This window comes from Fusarium odoratissimum, assembly GCF_000260195.1.
Source record: "Fusarium odoratissimum NRRL 54006 unplaced genomic scaffold supercont1.38, whole genome shotgun sequence".
Taxonomy (NCBI): domain Eukaryota; kingdom Fungi; phylum Ascomycota; class Sordariomycetes; order Hypocreales; family Nectriaceae; genus Fusarium; species Fusarium odoratissimum.
This window is the reverse complement of record NW_022158721.1, coordinates 65,190-80,870: the sequence shown is the minus strand read 5'-3', so window position 1 is coordinate 80,870 and position 15,681 is coordinate 65,190. Positions and strand designations below refer to the sequence as shown.

At 47.9% G+C, this 15,681-nt stretch overlaps 8 protein-coding genes and 3 non-coding genes across 11 annotated transcripts; 4 read left to right on the top strand and 7 right to left on the bottom strand.

Moving 5' to 3' along the window:
- Positions 1-14: 14 nt before the first annotated feature.
- Positions 15-1,105, bottom strand: FOIG_14050 (uncharacterized protein; the record flags this gene model as incomplete). The annotated part of the gene is made up of 2 exons (XM_031215245.1): positions 15-946; positions 1,012-1,105. 2 exons carry the CDS (start codon positions 1,103-1,105, stop codon positions 15-17), a joined length of 1,026 nt encoding a protein of 341 aa, XP_031054963.1.
- A 1,736-nt stretch (positions 1,106-2,841) lies between these two features.
- FOIG_14049 (uncharacterized protein) lies at positions 2,842-3,963 on the bottom strand. The gene has a single exon (XM_031215244.1). It carries the CDS (start codon positions 3,849-3,851, stop codon positions 3,189-3,191), a length of 663 nt encoding a protein of 220 aa, XP_031054962.1. The 5' UTR covers positions 3,852-3,963; the 3' UTR covers positions 2,842-3,188.
- Positions 3,964-4,618: 655 nt separating this feature from the next.
- FOIG_14048 lies at positions 4,619-4,709 on the top strand. The gene has a single exon. It is a non-coding gene; the product is annotated as a tRNA-Pro (tRNA).
- An 11-nt stretch (positions 4,710-4,720) lies between these two features.
- Positions 4,721-5,911, bottom strand: FOIG_14047 (uncharacterized protein). Its single transcript, XM_031215243.1, has 3 exons — positions 5,552-5,911; positions 5,319-5,500; positions 4,721-5,264 (listed from the first exon to the last, which is right to left on the bottom strand). The coding sequence occupies exons 1-3, from the start codon at positions 5,833-5,835 to the stop codon at positions 4,885-4,887; spliced, it is 846 nt and encodes a 281-aa protein (XP_031054961.1). The 5' UTR covers positions 5,836-5,911; the 3' UTR covers positions 4,721-4,884.
- Positions 5,912-6,138: 227 nt separating this feature from the next.
- On the bottom strand, positions 6,139-7,061 carry FOIG_14046 (uncharacterized protein). The gene is made up of 2 exons (XM_031215242.1): positions 6,987-7,061; positions 6,139-6,933 (listed from the first exon to the last, which is right to left on the bottom strand). Exons 1-2 carry the CDS (start codon positions 7,018-7,020, stop codon positions 6,209-6,211), a joined length of 759 nt encoding a protein of 252 aa, XP_031054960.1. The 5' UTR covers positions 7,021-7,061; the 3' UTR covers positions 6,139-6,208.
- Positions 7,062-7,854: 793 nt separating this feature from the next.
- Positions 7,855-8,845, top strand: FOIG_14045 (uncharacterized protein; the record flags this gene model as incomplete). The annotated part of the gene is made up of 3 exons (XM_031215241.1): positions 7,855-8,332; positions 8,384-8,461; positions 8,508-8,845. 3 exons carry the CDS (start codon positions 7,855-7,857, stop codon positions 8,843-8,845), a joined length of 894 nt encoding a protein of 297 aa, XP_031054959.1.
- Positions 8,846-9,005: 160 nt separating this feature from the next.
- FOIG_14044 lies at positions 9,006-9,121 on the bottom strand. The gene has a single exon (XR_004093458.1). It is a non-coding gene; the product is annotated as a 5S ribosomal RNA (ribosomal RNA).
- Positions 9,122-9,528: 407 nt separating this feature from the next.
- On the bottom strand, positions 9,529-10,026 carry FOIG_14043 (uncharacterized protein; the record flags this gene model as incomplete). The annotated part of the gene is made up of 1 exon (XM_031215240.1): positions 9,529-10,026. The coding sequence occupies one exon, from the start codon at positions 10,024-10,026 to the stop codon at positions 9,529-9,531; it is 498 nt and encodes a 165-aa protein (XP_031054958.1).
- Positions 10,027-11,438: 1,412 nt separating this feature from the next.
- FOIG_14042 lies at positions 11,439-11,531 on the top strand. Its single transcript has one exon. It is a non-coding gene; the product is annotated as a tRNA-Phe (tRNA).
- A 412-nt stretch (positions 11,532-11,943) lies between these two features.
- Positions 11,944-12,869, bottom strand: FOIG_14041 (uncharacterized protein; the record flags this gene model as incomplete). Its single annotated transcript, XM_031215239.1, has 3 exons — positions 11,944-12,022; positions 12,071-12,600; positions 12,648-12,869. 3 exons carry the CDS (start codon positions 12,867-12,869, stop codon positions 11,944-11,946), a joined length of 831 nt encoding a protein of 276 aa, XP_031054957.1.
- A 1,402-nt stretch (positions 12,870-14,271) lies between these two features.
- FOIG_14040 (uncharacterized protein) lies at positions 14,272-15,057 on the top strand (the record flags this gene model as incomplete). The annotated part of the gene is made up of 1 exon (XM_031215238.1): positions 14,272-15,057. One exon carries the CDS (start codon positions 14,272-14,274, stop codon positions 15,055-15,057), a length of 786 nt encoding a protein of 261 aa, XP_031054956.1.
- Between the last annotated feature and the right edge of the window lie 624 nt (positions 15,058-15,681).

Genomic DNA, 15,681 nt, shown 5'->3' with positions numbered 1-15,681 from the left:
ATAGGCTGAGCAATCTACCCAGGCATAAACCCCTCCCAAGAAATCATTCCCCAAGTGTCTTCGTTATGGGGAAACAGAGCAGGGAACGAGGCAGAGGGGACAGGAAGGACAGTATCCCCAGCTTCCATGAGATCTTCCGGGGTGGTTTGGATCATCATGTTGTCCACTTGATCAGCCTGAGTCATCATGCCAACTTGAGGAAACCCCGTGATCGAGTTGTTGACCAAAGAGTTTCGTGCCATAGTATCGAACTGGTTGGCCAAGACTGGTTGGGAAACCGGGGCAGAAGAGGCAGGATCGAAAGGATGGAGAGAAGTGTGACCAAGGGCAGACATGGGATGTTGGAATCTTGTGCCGAAAGAATTACCAACGACACCAGAGCCCAGGAAGGGAGCAGGAAAATGTGGATCTGGGACCGGCATGGGCATCTCAAACCCAAAATCCCAGGAGCCATCCATTCCAAAGGGGACAACAGAGGCAGCATGGCCAGGAGCAGTAAGAGGGAAATCGGGGACAGAAGGGGCAGAAACAGGGAGAGGGACAGCGGGAGTAGGAGAGGCAGGAGCGTATCCCACGCCAGGATAATATGGCTGCTCTAAGAGACGCCGGATGGGCTCAGGTATGCCAGGAGGAAGGGGATCAGGAGGGAAACTAGAACGCCGGGGAAAAGAAGGGGCAGGAGCATGAGGGTTTGCAAGGCTCCCAAGGTTCTGGTACCCGGGGACAGGAAGCTGCGGGTACCCAGCAGCGAAGTTACCTTGCACAGGGTCAGAGGCGGCGCGTTGAAGACAAAAGGCGTGCGCCTCTCGTCGAAAGGCTGCAGCTTCTTCCTCCAGCTCCTTTTCCACTTGGCGTTTCCTCTTCTTTTCCCGTCGCTCAGCGGCCCTGGCTGGGTCGTTCTTGGACCCCTCTGGACGACCAGCACGGCGAATCACCTGCACGTCATCTGTAAAGTTTGTTAGCGATGATTCGTTTACGGAGTTTGTGCCCTAAGGGAGGGCGTGTGCTTACCTTGGTGGCCTGGGGCGTCAATACATGTGGATGTTCGGTGCCCGTCACGGCACTTGGAACATGCAATCTTGTCACCTTGCTCGTCGATTCTCATTGTAGCTGGAGCTATGTTGGATGCAAGAGTGCAAAGGTAGGAAGGAGTATGACCTTTTGATGTTTATTACCGTGGTAAGTGTAACTTGTCGAAAGTTGGACTTGTTTGTCGAATGTGATTAAGTGAAAAGAATGAAGAAAAGAAGACAGAGAAAATAATATGGGATTTTATAGAAGCAAAGAGTAGTAGAAGCTCAAGACATGAGATTCTAAAGAGTACAGTATGAAAGCTTGTCAAATCGTGAGTACACTCCGACGAATGAAGTGATGGAATTCACGAGAGCTTCATTTTGACATCTTGAGGCTAAGGCACATATTTCCTGTCAGAATTTCATTATACTGTGTATTCAAACTGCCTTTCGTCCGGTCTTCGACTCTGATGGAAGGTAATCACGTAGAATCACGGAGTGTTCACTCAAATGGCCTGGTTTGATTCGCCATGAGGGGATGTTCAATGTACTATTCTCTAAAAATAGAGGCACAAGTGAAAAGCATCTTGATGATAAAGATTGAAGAGGCAAAGGCAGTACAAAGTAAACTCACAACTCTTGGACGTGAATTGTGCGCGATTCCTGCTCCCCTGGGTCTCCCCTTTTCATCCACTTACTCGATAAGCTGACTAGCATGGTAGTCTCCTCTATTTTGGGAATCGTTTGAATCCCATAAAAGATATGTTTATTTTAACTGGAACAGCTGGCCACGTCCAGTGCATCTGTGGACTCCCTCCTTGCCGTGCCTGGAAGATGCTCGCTCAGAACGATATTGCCCAATTGGGTGGTACGCAACTATGATTATGCATTAGCACTAGTTGATCTGAGTTTCAAATCAGCAGCACAGTCCGTGAAAAGCTTATATCAAAAGTCACATCTATGCCAATGGCCTCAGGCCGTTGCCCTTTCCGTAGCATTTGATGCCTCATGTTCAGGTCTCGGCTAATTTGTTCCATTCACAAATGATTTTGTGGTCACTTTGGATGTGATTTTTCACTTGTTGTGAAGCTTTGGTGCGTTCGGGCCTTGGGTCAGTCTCAGGCCGCCATTTGTTTGCACGGTGGCGGGCACAATGCCCAAATTCTAGAAACACCCCCGGAGCCGGAGTGGTGAGGGACTGTTGAAGGCCCAGCTTGGCCAAGTCACGATTGACAAGTTCAAGATCCCTGGCCAGGATCCATGGGGAATTCCTTTCTCCAATTCAAGTGACGAGGTTCGTCTCTTAACGACACAGAGTACCAAGGGATAGAATAAGGAACATTATTTTTTATATCAAAATCTATCCCATTTTCATAATAGACATGGTAGCAAGGGCTTCTTACAGATCATCTATGGCCTAACTATGTTATGAGAACATTGGTTCCTGAGAGAGCTGAGGCAACCATTACGCTGTACTTAAACGGCCATCCTGGAAATTGTCCTGTTTTCTCTCATACCCACTCACGATCGTTGACTTCTGTACCATGTTTTGCCTGGCTGTCAGGGAAATCACAGTCTCAGGGGCGCTCAATCGTGAAGCCTCGCTGAGATAAGAAGCAACACAGACACCTTTGTGGTGAGCCCTCAAAAAAGGGCTCAAGGAGGGTGCTGCCCTGTTCCATTACATCGACATTTTGCATTCATTAGCACTAACCTAAAAAGAGGGACCATGTACTGCGAGGTTCCTTTTCCTTCTATTATGCTCGATTCCTTTCTCTCCTGAGGTTTACACGCTCCGTGTTATGATTTAACCTTGATTCACATGTTCCAAATATCTTTTTGCTTGCACACTCCGATTCAACTTTGAAGTTGGGTTGGCTGATGGCTTGGAGAGACTCAGCGTGCAGTTTGGTTCGAGCTGTGGTTCATATGGATGTAGTTGGCTGGGAGAAACTCAATCGGACAGGTTCAAACTTCATCGTGGGGCTCCACGTATTTTCTCCAGTCACAGAGGGGCAAAACCTTAATTCATCTGTGTCGACTGCCTAAAGTGTAAACATCAAGCCTAATCCTGTGCATTACGAGACCTGCCATCCCCAATCCTAACCCTTCATTACTGATTACCTATCTATACAAGAATTGTGCAAATACGTAGAGTTGTTCCGAGCCAGAACTTTACATAACGAGGGCAGCAGCAACACCGGCCAGAGACAGAGCACCAAACACACGCGTGAAAGAAGACGAGGCACCAGATGTGTTAACGGGCGTAGCTTCACCAGATGTCTGAGATCCACTAGCATCGCTTCCCGAAGCCTTAGTCTTGGTGGCGTCGCTAGCAGTTGCAGTGGCGCTCGCGTGTTTAGCGTTGAGTAGTTCCTGACCAGCAGTGATAGAAACAGCACCGTAATCGAATGTTCTAAACCCGTAATCCTCAAGATCTTCAGTGTTGGTGAGAGTCGCGGTGGGATGGCCATCATCGTTGCCGCCAACGTTGATAGTGGTGCACTTTTGCGCGACGGTACGCGACATTTCGCAGTGCACGGAGAATCTCCAGTCATCCTCCTTGTCGCCGGGCATGGTGATGAAGAGATCAAAGTCGCCTGTGCTGGCGGCACCAGGGGGAAGGGTCTTGCTCATGTAGGGTCCAATGATGTACGTGTTGTTGTAGACACCGCAGTCGTCCATGGTATGGAACTCTTCGCTCTCGGGGTCAACGTAGGGGCAGTTGAGAACGTATGTTGTATGATCCGCGTCTGCGCCGAGGACTTCGGCGACGAGAGTCGTTGACGCGCCCGCCCCGGCAAAGATGGGGAGAGAGGTGACGAGAGCAGAAGACATTTTGAATACTGATAACGAGTGTATGAAGTCAAGTATTTTGTGGCTGAAAATGAGCGAATGAATGAACGAAGAGATGTTGAAGAAGGGAAAATCACGGTGGGAAATTGGGAAAGGAGAGGGAACAAAATGGGAATAGCGATAGGGGACTAGCCAGGCAGGAGCCCAATCATTCAGTGGGTTAACCTCGATGGAGCTAGGCCCCCCGTAGCGAGATTTACAGGACATCCACTAAAGGCGGCCAATTAAATGACCCAGATTTGATCAACGCCGGGGATGATGCCCCGTAGGGCAGCGCATGAAATGGTGAGTGTTTCACTATTGATAGGAACAGAGTTTGGTGTTTGAACGCTGGATCCAATGGACTTACACCGACATGGCTGTTGATAAACCTTCAACCCCATCATACGGCCATTTCCTGGGGGACACAAAGTTCCGGAGAGATCCAGTGACTTAACTAAATTCGTTGTAATTTAGTGATGACATTTGAGAAAGCGGTATGCGCAGAAACAAAGAACCGCGCTGAGGGTTCTGAGTATGAAGGAAATTTCAGTAACGAGAAGGCGCGATAAGCTTATTTAGGCGGGGGAAGATGAACTGCGTTAAGATAAGACAAAATTGGATACCTGAAGATGATTGGAGCTCCAGTTGAAGAGCAGATCCGAGCTTCAGCGTCCGGTGAATCGCGATCATCCATGAACAACTGACTGGGTCACGGCTGATTTCGATCATAGGCCGAATTCTGAAACATATTCTTATCAAACTTGATCGGTCTGGTGGTCTAGTGGTATGATTCTCGCTTAGGGAAAACCCTATAGCTTAGCTTGCGAGAGGTCCCGGGTTCAATCCCCGGCCAGACCCTATTCTTTTGCTTTTTTATTTAAATAGAAATTGCCCGTCTCTTTTTGTCTGAACTGTCTCGTCTTTCCGTCCGTCTGATTCTATCCACTTGAAAATTCGTAACACTATACATAGTGTTCCCTATTTCTTGTCCTGCGATTTAAACTCTCGTTATTTCGGTTCATGCCGATATGGCCTATATATCCACGCTCTTCGCCATATCCTCCCATTCCTGGCAAATTTCCAGTGTCTCCTCGCACTTGGTCTTCACTCTCGACCAACTATCCGAACCCAAAGGCACCCTCAAAGGCACCTCCTTGCCCTCTGCAAAACCTGTTCCCCTAACTAGCTCAATCATCCTAGCAACAGCCTTCTCGGGATCTCCCGGCGAACTTTCCGTCAAAGTCGCCTCAGCCTGTCTTACTGCTTCATTAAACTGAGCATACTCTGGAACACGAGCCTCGACATGCTGGATCTTGTTGAAAACCGGGGTGCGGCAGTATCCTGGCTCGACGATGAGGACTTTCAGACCTCGAGCGAAGATGGCGAGTTCTTTGGATAGACACTCGACGGCGCCTGAGGGTGTTAGTCGGTCAAGGTTTGGAGAGCGGAAAGCTCAAGTTGACTTACCTTCTAGAGCGTACTTGCTAGCGCAGTATCCTGATGCACTGGGATCAGCGTGCCATCCAGCTTGAGATCCGACGAAAAGCAAAGTTCCGGATCCCTTCTTCCTCAAGTACGGCAAGACGGCGCGGGTGATATTCATAGGTCCGTGAAAGTTGACCTGGAATGACTTTTCCATATCTTCTTGACTATTCTATCATCAGCTGCTTTCATGATAGCTTACAATCCATGTTACTCACGTCAGCTCTTCTACTGCCCCACTGAGGATATACCCCGCGTTGTTGACGACAACATCGATTCCATTGTAGATACTCCAAGCCTCCTCGACCTTGGACTTGATGTCCTCGGGAGAGGATGAAACATCGAGGTCTAGAATAGCTGCGCCAGTTTCTTTGAGGTGTGAGAGCTTTGTATCGGCGTTGCGACCAGTGGCTATGACGTTATCGCCTGCAGATCGAAGTTGACGAACGAGGGCTTCGCCGAACCCGCTGGAGCAGCCGGTGATGAACCAGGTTAACCCCATGATGTTAGAAGTATATGTCTTTGGCTTTCAAAGGATCGCAGAGCAATCTAACGATAAGAAGCGTAAGGATCACGTTTTATACTTGCGGTGAGAACCAGGTTCAGGATCCTCCGTAGTGGATTGAGTCAGCATCAGTGGGACCAGTCTGACAGCTAACGTTAGTTAATCGTGGCCATGTTGGCTCTTGTATGGCAGTGTCACCTGAACATGGTGGGATCAGTCCCTGGGTTATCGGCTGGTCCATTATTCTCAAATCACAATCAGGAATTAGATTATATCTGAGCTAGAGGTCCCTTTCAAGCAAAGAAACAGTTATCCGCCATTCTTATAGGTCCCCTTTGCTACTTGTTCCCCGTAAACCAAGTCGATGGCATCACCACGGGTTTACACCTTGAACTCCAATAACCTTCCCAACATCTTCATCTTTCTCACCCTTGATAACACGCGCGATTCGCTCCCCTCCCTCCGCCGGCTCAGCTGCTCCTCGCTGCTTGAGAGACTCGGCATCACTGGTGAAGTTTGTCGCACACAACCCCGGATCCGCCCCAAATACCAAGAAACCCTCTGATTTAAGCCGAATGTTGTACATTGTCATAAGCATGTTCAGTCCAGCTTTACTAGTCCGGTATTCCGTTGCACCAGCGCTATGAAGCGGAGATTCAGGGTTGGATGTATGGGTGATGGATCCAGTGCTTGAAGTGACAAAGATGAGACGAGGAGGTTTATGCTCCGACTTGCGAAGAAGAGGGAGAAACGCTTCGGTGACGCTTAGTGCACCAACGAGATTTGTCTCGAGAACCTTGCGGAAAGCTTCGCGCGTTGGAGGGCTAGCCATTGAGATGATACCAGCGTTGTTGACCAGAATATCCAATCTGCCCCATTCAGAGGCTAGAGTTTGAGCAGCAGCATCGACGGAGTTGTCATCCGTAACATCAATCTGGATGCTGGAGACTGTTCCTTTGATGTCGTCGAGTGACTGGAGCGACCGAGCTGCTATCTCCCCCTTGGCTTCATCTCGACTGCCAATAATGACATGGTATTTGACGGAAGATAGAACTAGATTCTTGGCTGTTTCGAAGCCGACGCCTTGATTGGCGCCTAGTTGGGTATCTCAATGGAGAGTCTGCGAAGCTGCGTGTGCATCAACTCACCGGTAATAAGGACCAGCTGCTTGTATTTGGACATATTGCATCAGATACTATATGAGCTTTGGTGGCAAATTTGAAGGTTCAAGGGGATATTTGACGAAACAAGTGGTATATGTAGCAGTGCACTTGTGCCATCTATTCATGTCGCTACTGACGGACTTAAGGCAAGCTCTAGCTTAAAATCCGCCCACGGACATCTCACATCGGAACGCCCGGAGATACCTCCACGGAGATATCAAGGTGAGCTTATTGGCCAATCGTATCTTTCTCCTCAGGGTTCAGCTCCTTCAGGATTTATTCAGACAGGATTTATCTTATCCTTTGGTGCTGGACGCATGGATAGTTGCCGTATCCCGAATTCAAGCCGCCATTTTGATGCATTTCATTCAAGGGATCTCTATGAGCGGTCACTTGAAAGGATTTGGGCGTTCATAGAATAGAAGGTTACATAGAATTTTGTGGGAAATCGAGGTCATTGAGAGAGTTTGAAATTTTGTGTACAGGTCTTGTTCCAAAGCCTTCGACTTGCATGCTTGACCAAGTAATATCTTCAAGTTCCTCACAGATCGTAACTAGGAATTAATATGTGAACTGTTCTTTATCGTTGCTATAATTCGTTACCATGCTCCATCTACCTTGCAGTCTTGCAGTAGAGTATCTCATGGAGACTGAAGTTGGCTGTAGCCATCAACTGTTATACCCTGAACTGTGTTCCGCAACATGTTCATTGCAGGGTGACCAAGTCTGACTCTTGATTGGATATGCAGCGGCCCGGCTTTCATCCGCTGGGAGGCTGAACCAATAGCGAAATTCTAGGAATGGTGCCTAACCAACATGCTCTCCCCTCATCATCAAATGTAGACCTTTCAAGATGCAAAGCTCGCCGCCTACGATCTTCGTTGACTCTCTCCCCAAGGGCTCTAGTGTTACATTCAAAGACTCTACGTTCTTCACACATAATGGGCCTGGGGCAACTTTTCCATCTGCTGATCAAGTTCGAGTCAAGAGTGAAGCTGGCGATCACGTCCTTGATAGAAAGAATACTGTTATCTTCGAGTCACTTGGTTTGGTCGTCAAATTTGGCAAAGAGCCTCGTGTCACTGTTGTGGAAGGCCAGTGCCTTTGGTGGTTACGTCGACATCTTCCAAGCGTCCCTGTGCCCGAGATGTACGGCTGGACCGAAGATGGAGGAGAAGTATTTTTGTATATGCAGTTGGTTGAAGGTGTGACCTTGGAGAATATATGGGAATTTTTGAATAAAGAGGATAAAACTGGGATTTGCGATCAATTGCGAGACATGGTAGTTGACCTACGTCAAGTAAAACGTAACTCAAATGATGAGTTTCTCGGTACGTGAGAGTACGACTGCCGTACAAATGATGATGCTGATCAGTCGTCAGGACAAATCAACCGCGGGCCGCTACAGGATGTTGTATTTGCCGATGGAATCCGACCAAGAGCAGGGACCATTCTCGTCCGTGAAAGGATTCCATGACTGGTTTTCTTTCTTGTTGAACCGGCTAGCTGCAAGTGGTTCCCACTGGGAAGGACATGAGCTCGAGGATATACCCGATCCGTATCGCCAGTTACTACATGACGATCCGGGAGTCGTTTTCACTCATGCTGATCTTCACCAGAGCAACATAATGGTCTCGGAAGGCTGGCCCTGTCGTATTGTCGCTATCATAGACTGGCACCAGTCGGGATGGTATCCAGACTACTGGGAGTTTTACAAGGCTGAGTATACCAACCACTGGGAATCCGAGTGGGTGCAGAAGTACATCCCGATGTTCTTGAACGAACCCAGAGAAACGTTTCTTGAGGGGATTAATAGCTACGCAGCCTCATGGGGTTCTATGTAGCCTCGAGAACAATTATTACCAGAAAGCGAAATGGGATTTAAGATTGGAAACAATCTCGTCAGAAAGACAATGGTACCGCACTTCTCGGGGGCTTCAGAGAGTACTTGACGCGACTGGTAAAAAGAATACCACGGTCTTAGGCCATTTAAAAAGGGCAAAAAACATACAACAGCGGGGATTCGCTGGTCGTCACCGACCCAACTACTGATCCGCCCCTTACAGGCTTGACTATGGGAGAGCGGACGGGATCCCGTATTTTCCTGCAGGTATGGTCGTATGTGCTTGGATGAGATCGAGATTGGGTATAAGTACGTTATTCAGACATGGCCTCACAGGAGGGTGTTGTCTTTTAATTAGTGGTTATATTAGATGCTCAAACAAGGTTCACTTTGTTATTATCTAAAGCACGTTGAAGTAGTTCACTATGTCATCTGTTATAACTAAAAGACAGCATCATAAGTAAGAATCTAGTTCACCTTGGAATCTGATTATCCTGCATCTGAAGTGGGAGCAGACGTGTTCCCTGCCATGTGTAGTGTCTAAGTTGTGAGCCAGATGTGTCATTTGCAGTCGAGACTTGCGGCTGAGAGCTTATATTAGCACGGAGAACTTAGTATTACCTGCAACAAATAGAGGCAACAACATACAGTTAAGATAAAGCATAGTTAATACCCGTTGCTACCTTATTTCATATATGCATCCTTGACTTGCCCCCACCCAATATTCAATGCTGGCTTCAAGAACGCTCTTATCCCTGTTTTGACAATCTGCGTATTTAGACCTGCCCAAGGATTAGTGGGCTTTGGTTCTAAAACTTGCCTAATCCTGGCGAACGCCCTTAGTTTGAAGCTGCCCTCGAACTTGTTAATGCCTGGTAGCTTGTTAGGTCCAGTGCTGCGCTTTAGGCTCCCCATCCTGTCGGTAGCTGCGCCGATAGCGCCGGCTATCGCAGCACCAGTAAGGAAGCTCTGGGCGGCGCCTTCAAAGAGGTCGTGGTGCGTGCCGTAGAAGACATTCTCAACTCCACGGTCGGCGGCTTGCTTGAGGACATTGCCAGCTCCGCCGGCAACGGCACGAACAGCAAGGCGAGCAGCGGCGCTGGCCATTCGGGCAGGGGCTGCTACAGCGCCTGCGGCTTGTACACTGGTGCGAGCTTTGGAACGCCTCCGTCCATTGTCCATAACAGCCAATCACCCATCCCATTTCCATTGAGATCAGCTGCCGTCACTTGGATATTATCGCCTGGAAGGTTTGAACCTATTTCATGGCAGGTCGCATTGCTCAATTGTCCGTCACTCCGACCGTCAACAGTTACACAAACATACGCCCGGGAGAACTTGGCACGGTAGACATAACTGAGACTGGGGTAGTTGGAGCCGTTGAGGTTTGTGACATGGAACTGTCCAAAGTCTGTACTTTTCATTGGAAGCGGCGCAATGACCTCTCTGGTAATGCTCGACAGTCTCGCCTTGAACGCCCCGTAGCCGTCTCCCAAGAAGGTCTTCACAGTCAGGTGCATACGGCTTTGCCTGTACTCTGCAGTGGTCAGGGCGCATGTGATAAAGCAGAAATGGGATGTAGAGAATAAGCGAGCCGTGAATCTCTGGCTACGGTTTCAGTATAATGAAGGAATTCCGACACCGCGTTGGATGCTCTCCAAATTGGCGTAAATGTGATAATTGCAATGGAACTGATCGGTCAATACAGGTAGATATGAAGACGTGCTCCATGCGCCACTCACTGAACACCATCGGCTCATAAACCCGGTGTCAAAGACCTCTTTCGTAGAGAACGTCAAGGTTCTTTACCAGTCTCGCCACTCCACTCATGCATCTATCAAGTTGATCTCGCAGATAGAAGGATTGCCCAGGTATTCACGAAGTTTATGATACGCCTGAGACTTATCCCCATGGAGAAACGCGTCGAACTGACACCCAGCCACGAATAATACTTTGTGGAGATCGCTGTGCCTTTCGAGTAGTTGAGATAGGGTGTCGGGGATTTTTTCTGCAGAGTCAAAGTCATGGCGGCGCCTGGCCTTCTGCCATTGTTGTTCGGTCCGAGGGATAGCTTTGTCCAGCTAAGCCCAATTATTGTTGTGATCTCTTTTACGCGGCTTTGATGGTGTTTTTTCTAGCCGGAACTTGAACTGGTCAAACATGCCGCTCATGCCGTGGAAAGTGCCTGATATGATGCGAAGGGAAAGTTGTTTACCCCCGAAAACAAGGCGGTCATAGCCCCCGCGTCGGGACTTGGCCAACAGGACATAACCTTCGGGGGTTGGGCAGGGGCCAAAGGTTGGTCTCCTCAGCCACAACGAGAGGCAAGACTATATCAATACGATTTCATTAAATTTTTTCCTTGAAAGGAAATAAGGACACTTTGTGTGAAATGCACGACCGGAATCAGATTGAGACCAGTTATGACGTGGATGGAAGACAGTATAAACCGAAGGCGGAAGTCATAATAGTAACGCGATGTTCATATATCTCCTCCGTGAAGTCATTGTTGAAGTCCAGGGTACTGGTGTTCCTGATGCACCAGCGCGACCTCGGCTGATGGGCGTCTTACTGAACTCAATTGGTATCCGTCGGCGGGTTTAGCTCAGTTGGGAGAGCGTCAGACTGAAGTTAAACTTCAATCAATTGATATCTGAAGGTCATGTGTTCGATCCACATAAACCGCAACTTCTTCTTTTTGCATGCGACTGCTCTCTTTCACTCTAGTTTTCACTCTAATTTTTTTTCGAATAGTTGAGCGTCGCTTTCGTAGTCACGTCGCTAGGTCTGTGGTTCCTTAGGTGAATGTTTCTTCTGTGAAATTGCTATACATATTTGATTCACTCAACTTCACATTGCGGTTACCAAAGTCCGTAAGACTCAACAAGTCCGAAGCTGTTTTATGCCAGAAGAATTGCAAAATATCGATGATACAAATTCGTTATGTAATACACATTCACCGTATTGAAGTAAATACGGGTCAGTGGCCTCGCCCTTAGCTTCTGCTCTCTGCTCAGTACTCCTCCCCCAACTCCTCGCTCTCAATCACATCATCAATCTTCATGAAACCCCATATCTTAAGATCTTATCCGAAAAGCATCAGTTGGCGCGCAACTTCTTCCAAAGCTTATGCATGCGCTCAGCTTGTCCAGGAGTAAACCTCTTGGGACCGCATTCACTGCACCTCGTTAGTCCTATCTCCAGTCTCGAGAAATAAACAACTTACGGCTCAACATAGTCCATGAAGTTATCAGTAGGATCAAAACCAGGCTTATCAGGACAGCTGTTGCGATCAGGTGGAGGGCACACTCCGTATTCCGGAGGCGACGCCTCATAAGGAGTATCATCAACATAGTCACCCGGCTCTTCGCAGCCATTCTCAAAGGTATGCTCCAGACCAAGCCAGTGCCCAACCTCATGAACGGTCACGAAGTTAAATTTGGGAGGTGCCTCGCCAGGGTTGTCGGGCCTCATGATGCAGCCATCGAAGAGGATATCGTCCTTGGTGGGGTTGGGAACTGGGAGCTCGCACTTTCCACCAGGGGGCATATCTGCGATGAAGAACAGATTAAGATCCTTGTAGGTTCCTTGCCTAAGTGCAGCTCGGAGCTCCTCTTCGGCTTCACCCCTCCCTGGACTGATGGGATAAGCCCAGTCATAATTGACGGTTCTGGTGGTGTTCATCAGCTTGAACGAGAAATTCCAGGGCTTGAACTTCTGGTTGAGAAGGTTCATCTGATCCTTGACTGTAGCTTGCTGGGAAGAGTTAGTACAGTAGCCGCAAAGGTTTCTTTGAGACGTACGCTAAGGTAGTTGTCTTCTTCCTTCTTGCTTGCTGCGAGGATATGGACGTAGGTCTTGACCTCTACATTCTTATGTTGTCCTCGGATTTCGAGATGCTCATTTGCAAGGTCCTTTGAAATAGCTTTCAAGCCGCTGCTGGACCCCGAGGTACCGCAGTCAAAGCCAGCGGCTGACACAGAGTTGGCCAAGAGGCCGAGAGCAAGAGCAGATTGAAGATGCATACTGAGTGAGTGAGGATAGACAACGCAGCGAATATCTCAAGATAAGAGGCGCTAAAGGTACCACATCTTGCTATTATATATATATATATGGGTTTTTCGTATTGCCAGATTGCGATTGAGACCTTCGAATCCTTTGCAATCCTTCACACACTGCGCCGCATTCGCCTATACTGGTCGGATCCTTGGCGGTACCCCTCACGAGGTCGAAACACGAGGTCGAACCATGTTAGCGTCACTTTAAAAACGATTGAATAGGAAATAAGAATCTTGTTCCAGGGGGTTTTGGAGACACAAGCAGGCTGACACCATCCCCATTGGCTGGTTGAACGCGTGAGGATCGCGGGGTTACGTGGACTTTCTCTGTCCTAGGCTGAGAATCAGGCAAAAGACAGACACTTGAAGGATTAGAATCGTAATACTCGGACTTTAATAACCCGTTTATCTTATGCGGTGAATAAAAGACTATTCTGAATCTGCTTAGGACGCGCGGTCTTTACATTGTCTGGCTGGTGCTGGCAGCAATCATGATTATAGGCTTCCACAATGAAGTGAGGAGCCAATGCGTGATAACGCAGTGCAACGGATAGGTGACAGAGCATGGTGGGTCTCGTATAGTTTGTTACAATAATGTATCGCCAGTAACTGGAAATGAGAGTTTACTGTCAAAATCTCAGCAAAGTGTCATTTTAGGCTAATACCCTTAGATGGCTGTTTACCAGGATCTTGAGCCTCTGAGGCAAGGCAAACTTACGACACTTGGCCGATGTGGATAGGTGAGACACGAGTTGCCCTACGATTCTATGTGGCATTGAGGGATACACGCCCTTCTATAATGTTTCTCGATCTGGATAGGCGAGTTTAAGGTTGAAGGTTAACCTTAAACTCTTAAGACCTGGAGACGAGTTTGGGACTTACCAGGGCGAGACTTGTTGGTAATTCACCAATATCGTATAATACCTTGTCCCCCATGTTACAAAAGATAAGGTTTCCCCCTACACAGCGGTAAGAAACGATATGTTTGCGAACATCATGTCATCACATGAGGCGAATTGTGCGTGATATCTCGGGGCAATACATCGAACTGGCGGTGCTGAGATGTCTGCTTTTGCGTTCAGGCCTGGAGCTTACTTCATCCCTCAGCCATATTGATGTAGTGGGTAGCTAATGTGGATTGAAGGTCAGGATTTGGATTCATGTGTACCACCACATAGGCCAATGGCAAGATTGCAAGAGTCATAGATAAAACTCCCTTTTCTATGCCATGCCTTGTGATAACAGTTTTAGCCTTTCGTGAAGGACATAAAACGAACCACGCCTACCTCGCTCTATGCTACACTGTTCACTCCAACAATAATCCTCCGAAGTACGCAGCACGTACTTAAGCGAACGTCCTATTCTCATCATGGATCCTTCCCAAGTATCCTCCGCAAACGGAGACTTGAAAAGATTCACGTGCTTTTCAAGGCTTCCTCTCGAGATTCGCGAAATGATATGGGAATGCCTAATCTCTGTACAACGACACCTGAGGATAGAAGGCCGCTTGGGAAAACTCACCAAGATTGGGTCTTTCTCAATATGTCGGGAGTTGTTTCTCTCTCAAGTCTGCTCTGAGAGTCGACAAGTCCTTTCTCGTATTATCGCGCACCAGACCGCGACAGATGGCGATGGGGCTTCCATTAATCGACATTTCGGCACTGTTCTTATTACAACATTTGATTCACCCGTACTGGAGATCTCTTCTTCCCTGACGACCGATATTGATTGTATTGCTATACCACGACCCGTTGGAGGAGAGTTGCAAAAGCTCCAGCTAGCTCTACAAAAGGGGGTAGCTGCTGGTAGTCGACAGATGAAATCCATCTACCTTGGGATTTCATCATACCTCCAGGACCAGTACTTACTCAGACCAGGGAATCACCCCATGACGCCATCCGCTGATTTCAAAGCCATGACCGACGACGATGATGTATTACTCCCAGGCCTTGATTATCAGAAATTATTCGTTACAGGCAACAGATCATCCAGGGCAGAAAATGACTTCCTATTCTATATCTACTCATGCTGGGCTTATGATCAGACTGCACAAGAGCTACGCTCGACCTGGGAGAGACTTACTTCGAAGAACGAAATCGCGGCACCTGTGTTAGAACCAGCCCTAATCTTGACCCGTGCAGCCAGAGGGCATTAAGCTAACTAGTATGGCGAAATAAAATATCACTGGTGAAGATCAGCGGCCCATCAAACGGCTTGACCCTTCTCTGTGAAAAGCAACCTAATGGAGTGTTGGATTGACTGGGCCTGAGCCAGATTGATAGAGGCTGGCAGAAACATGATGCTAGTGGAGAGCTCTTGGGCGCAAAGAGAATGGTCAACGAAGACAGAGGCCGATGCCAAAGAGAGCAAGCCAGCAATGCCACAATACTATTATAACGTCATTCACTATACCGGTTACACGACAAGTAACAGAAATATTCAGTATATCAAATTAGTACATGGACTTGAAAGTTCTACATGGTTGGAAAACATCATGGCACGGAATCAATGTATGGCACTCAGAATATTGATTCTGGTGCTATCCTGCCTGTCAATGTTAGATGTAATGATTATCCTGTCTGGAGGCTATCGTGTTGAGGATGCTAGCTAGAACAAGAGAAAAGAAAACCCTTGAAGGGCAATAGCTGATATCATGTTGCTATGCGTCTTGCTCCCCTCAACCCATTAACTCATTAGACAAGCTACACTTTATTAAAAGCTCAGCTCTTGAAGAGCATGTTTAAAGCCTGGAATAGATCTACGATCTTAGATCAAGCCA

Excerpts from the sequence above, each read along its gene's own strand:
- FOIG_14049 (XM_031215244.1), bottom strand. The coding sequence starts at position 3,851 with ATGTCTTCTGCTCTCGTCACCTCTCTCCCCATCTTTGCCGGGGCGGGC.
- FOIG_14046 (XM_031215242.1), bottom strand. The coding sequence starts at position 7,020 with ATGTCCAAATACAAGCAGCTGGTCCTTATTACCG. Across the intron at positions 6,934-6,986 it reads GCAGCTGGTCCTTATTACCG|GCGCCAATCAAGGCGTCGGC; the intron begins GTGAGTTGATGC and ends ATACCCAACTAG.
- FOIG_14047 (XM_031215243.1), bottom strand. The coding sequence starts at position 5,835 with ATGGGGTTAACCTGGTTCATCACCGGCTGCTCCAGCGGGTTCGGCGAA. Across the intron at positions 5,501-5,551 it reads GGGGCAGTAGAAGAGCTGAC|TCAAGAAGATATGGAAAAGT; the intron begins GTGAGTAACATG and ends ATGATAGAATAG. Across the intron at positions 5,265-5,318 it reads TAGCAAGTACGCTCTAGAAG|GCGCCGTCGAGTGTCTATCC; the intron begins GTAAGTCAACTT and ends TAACACCCTCAG.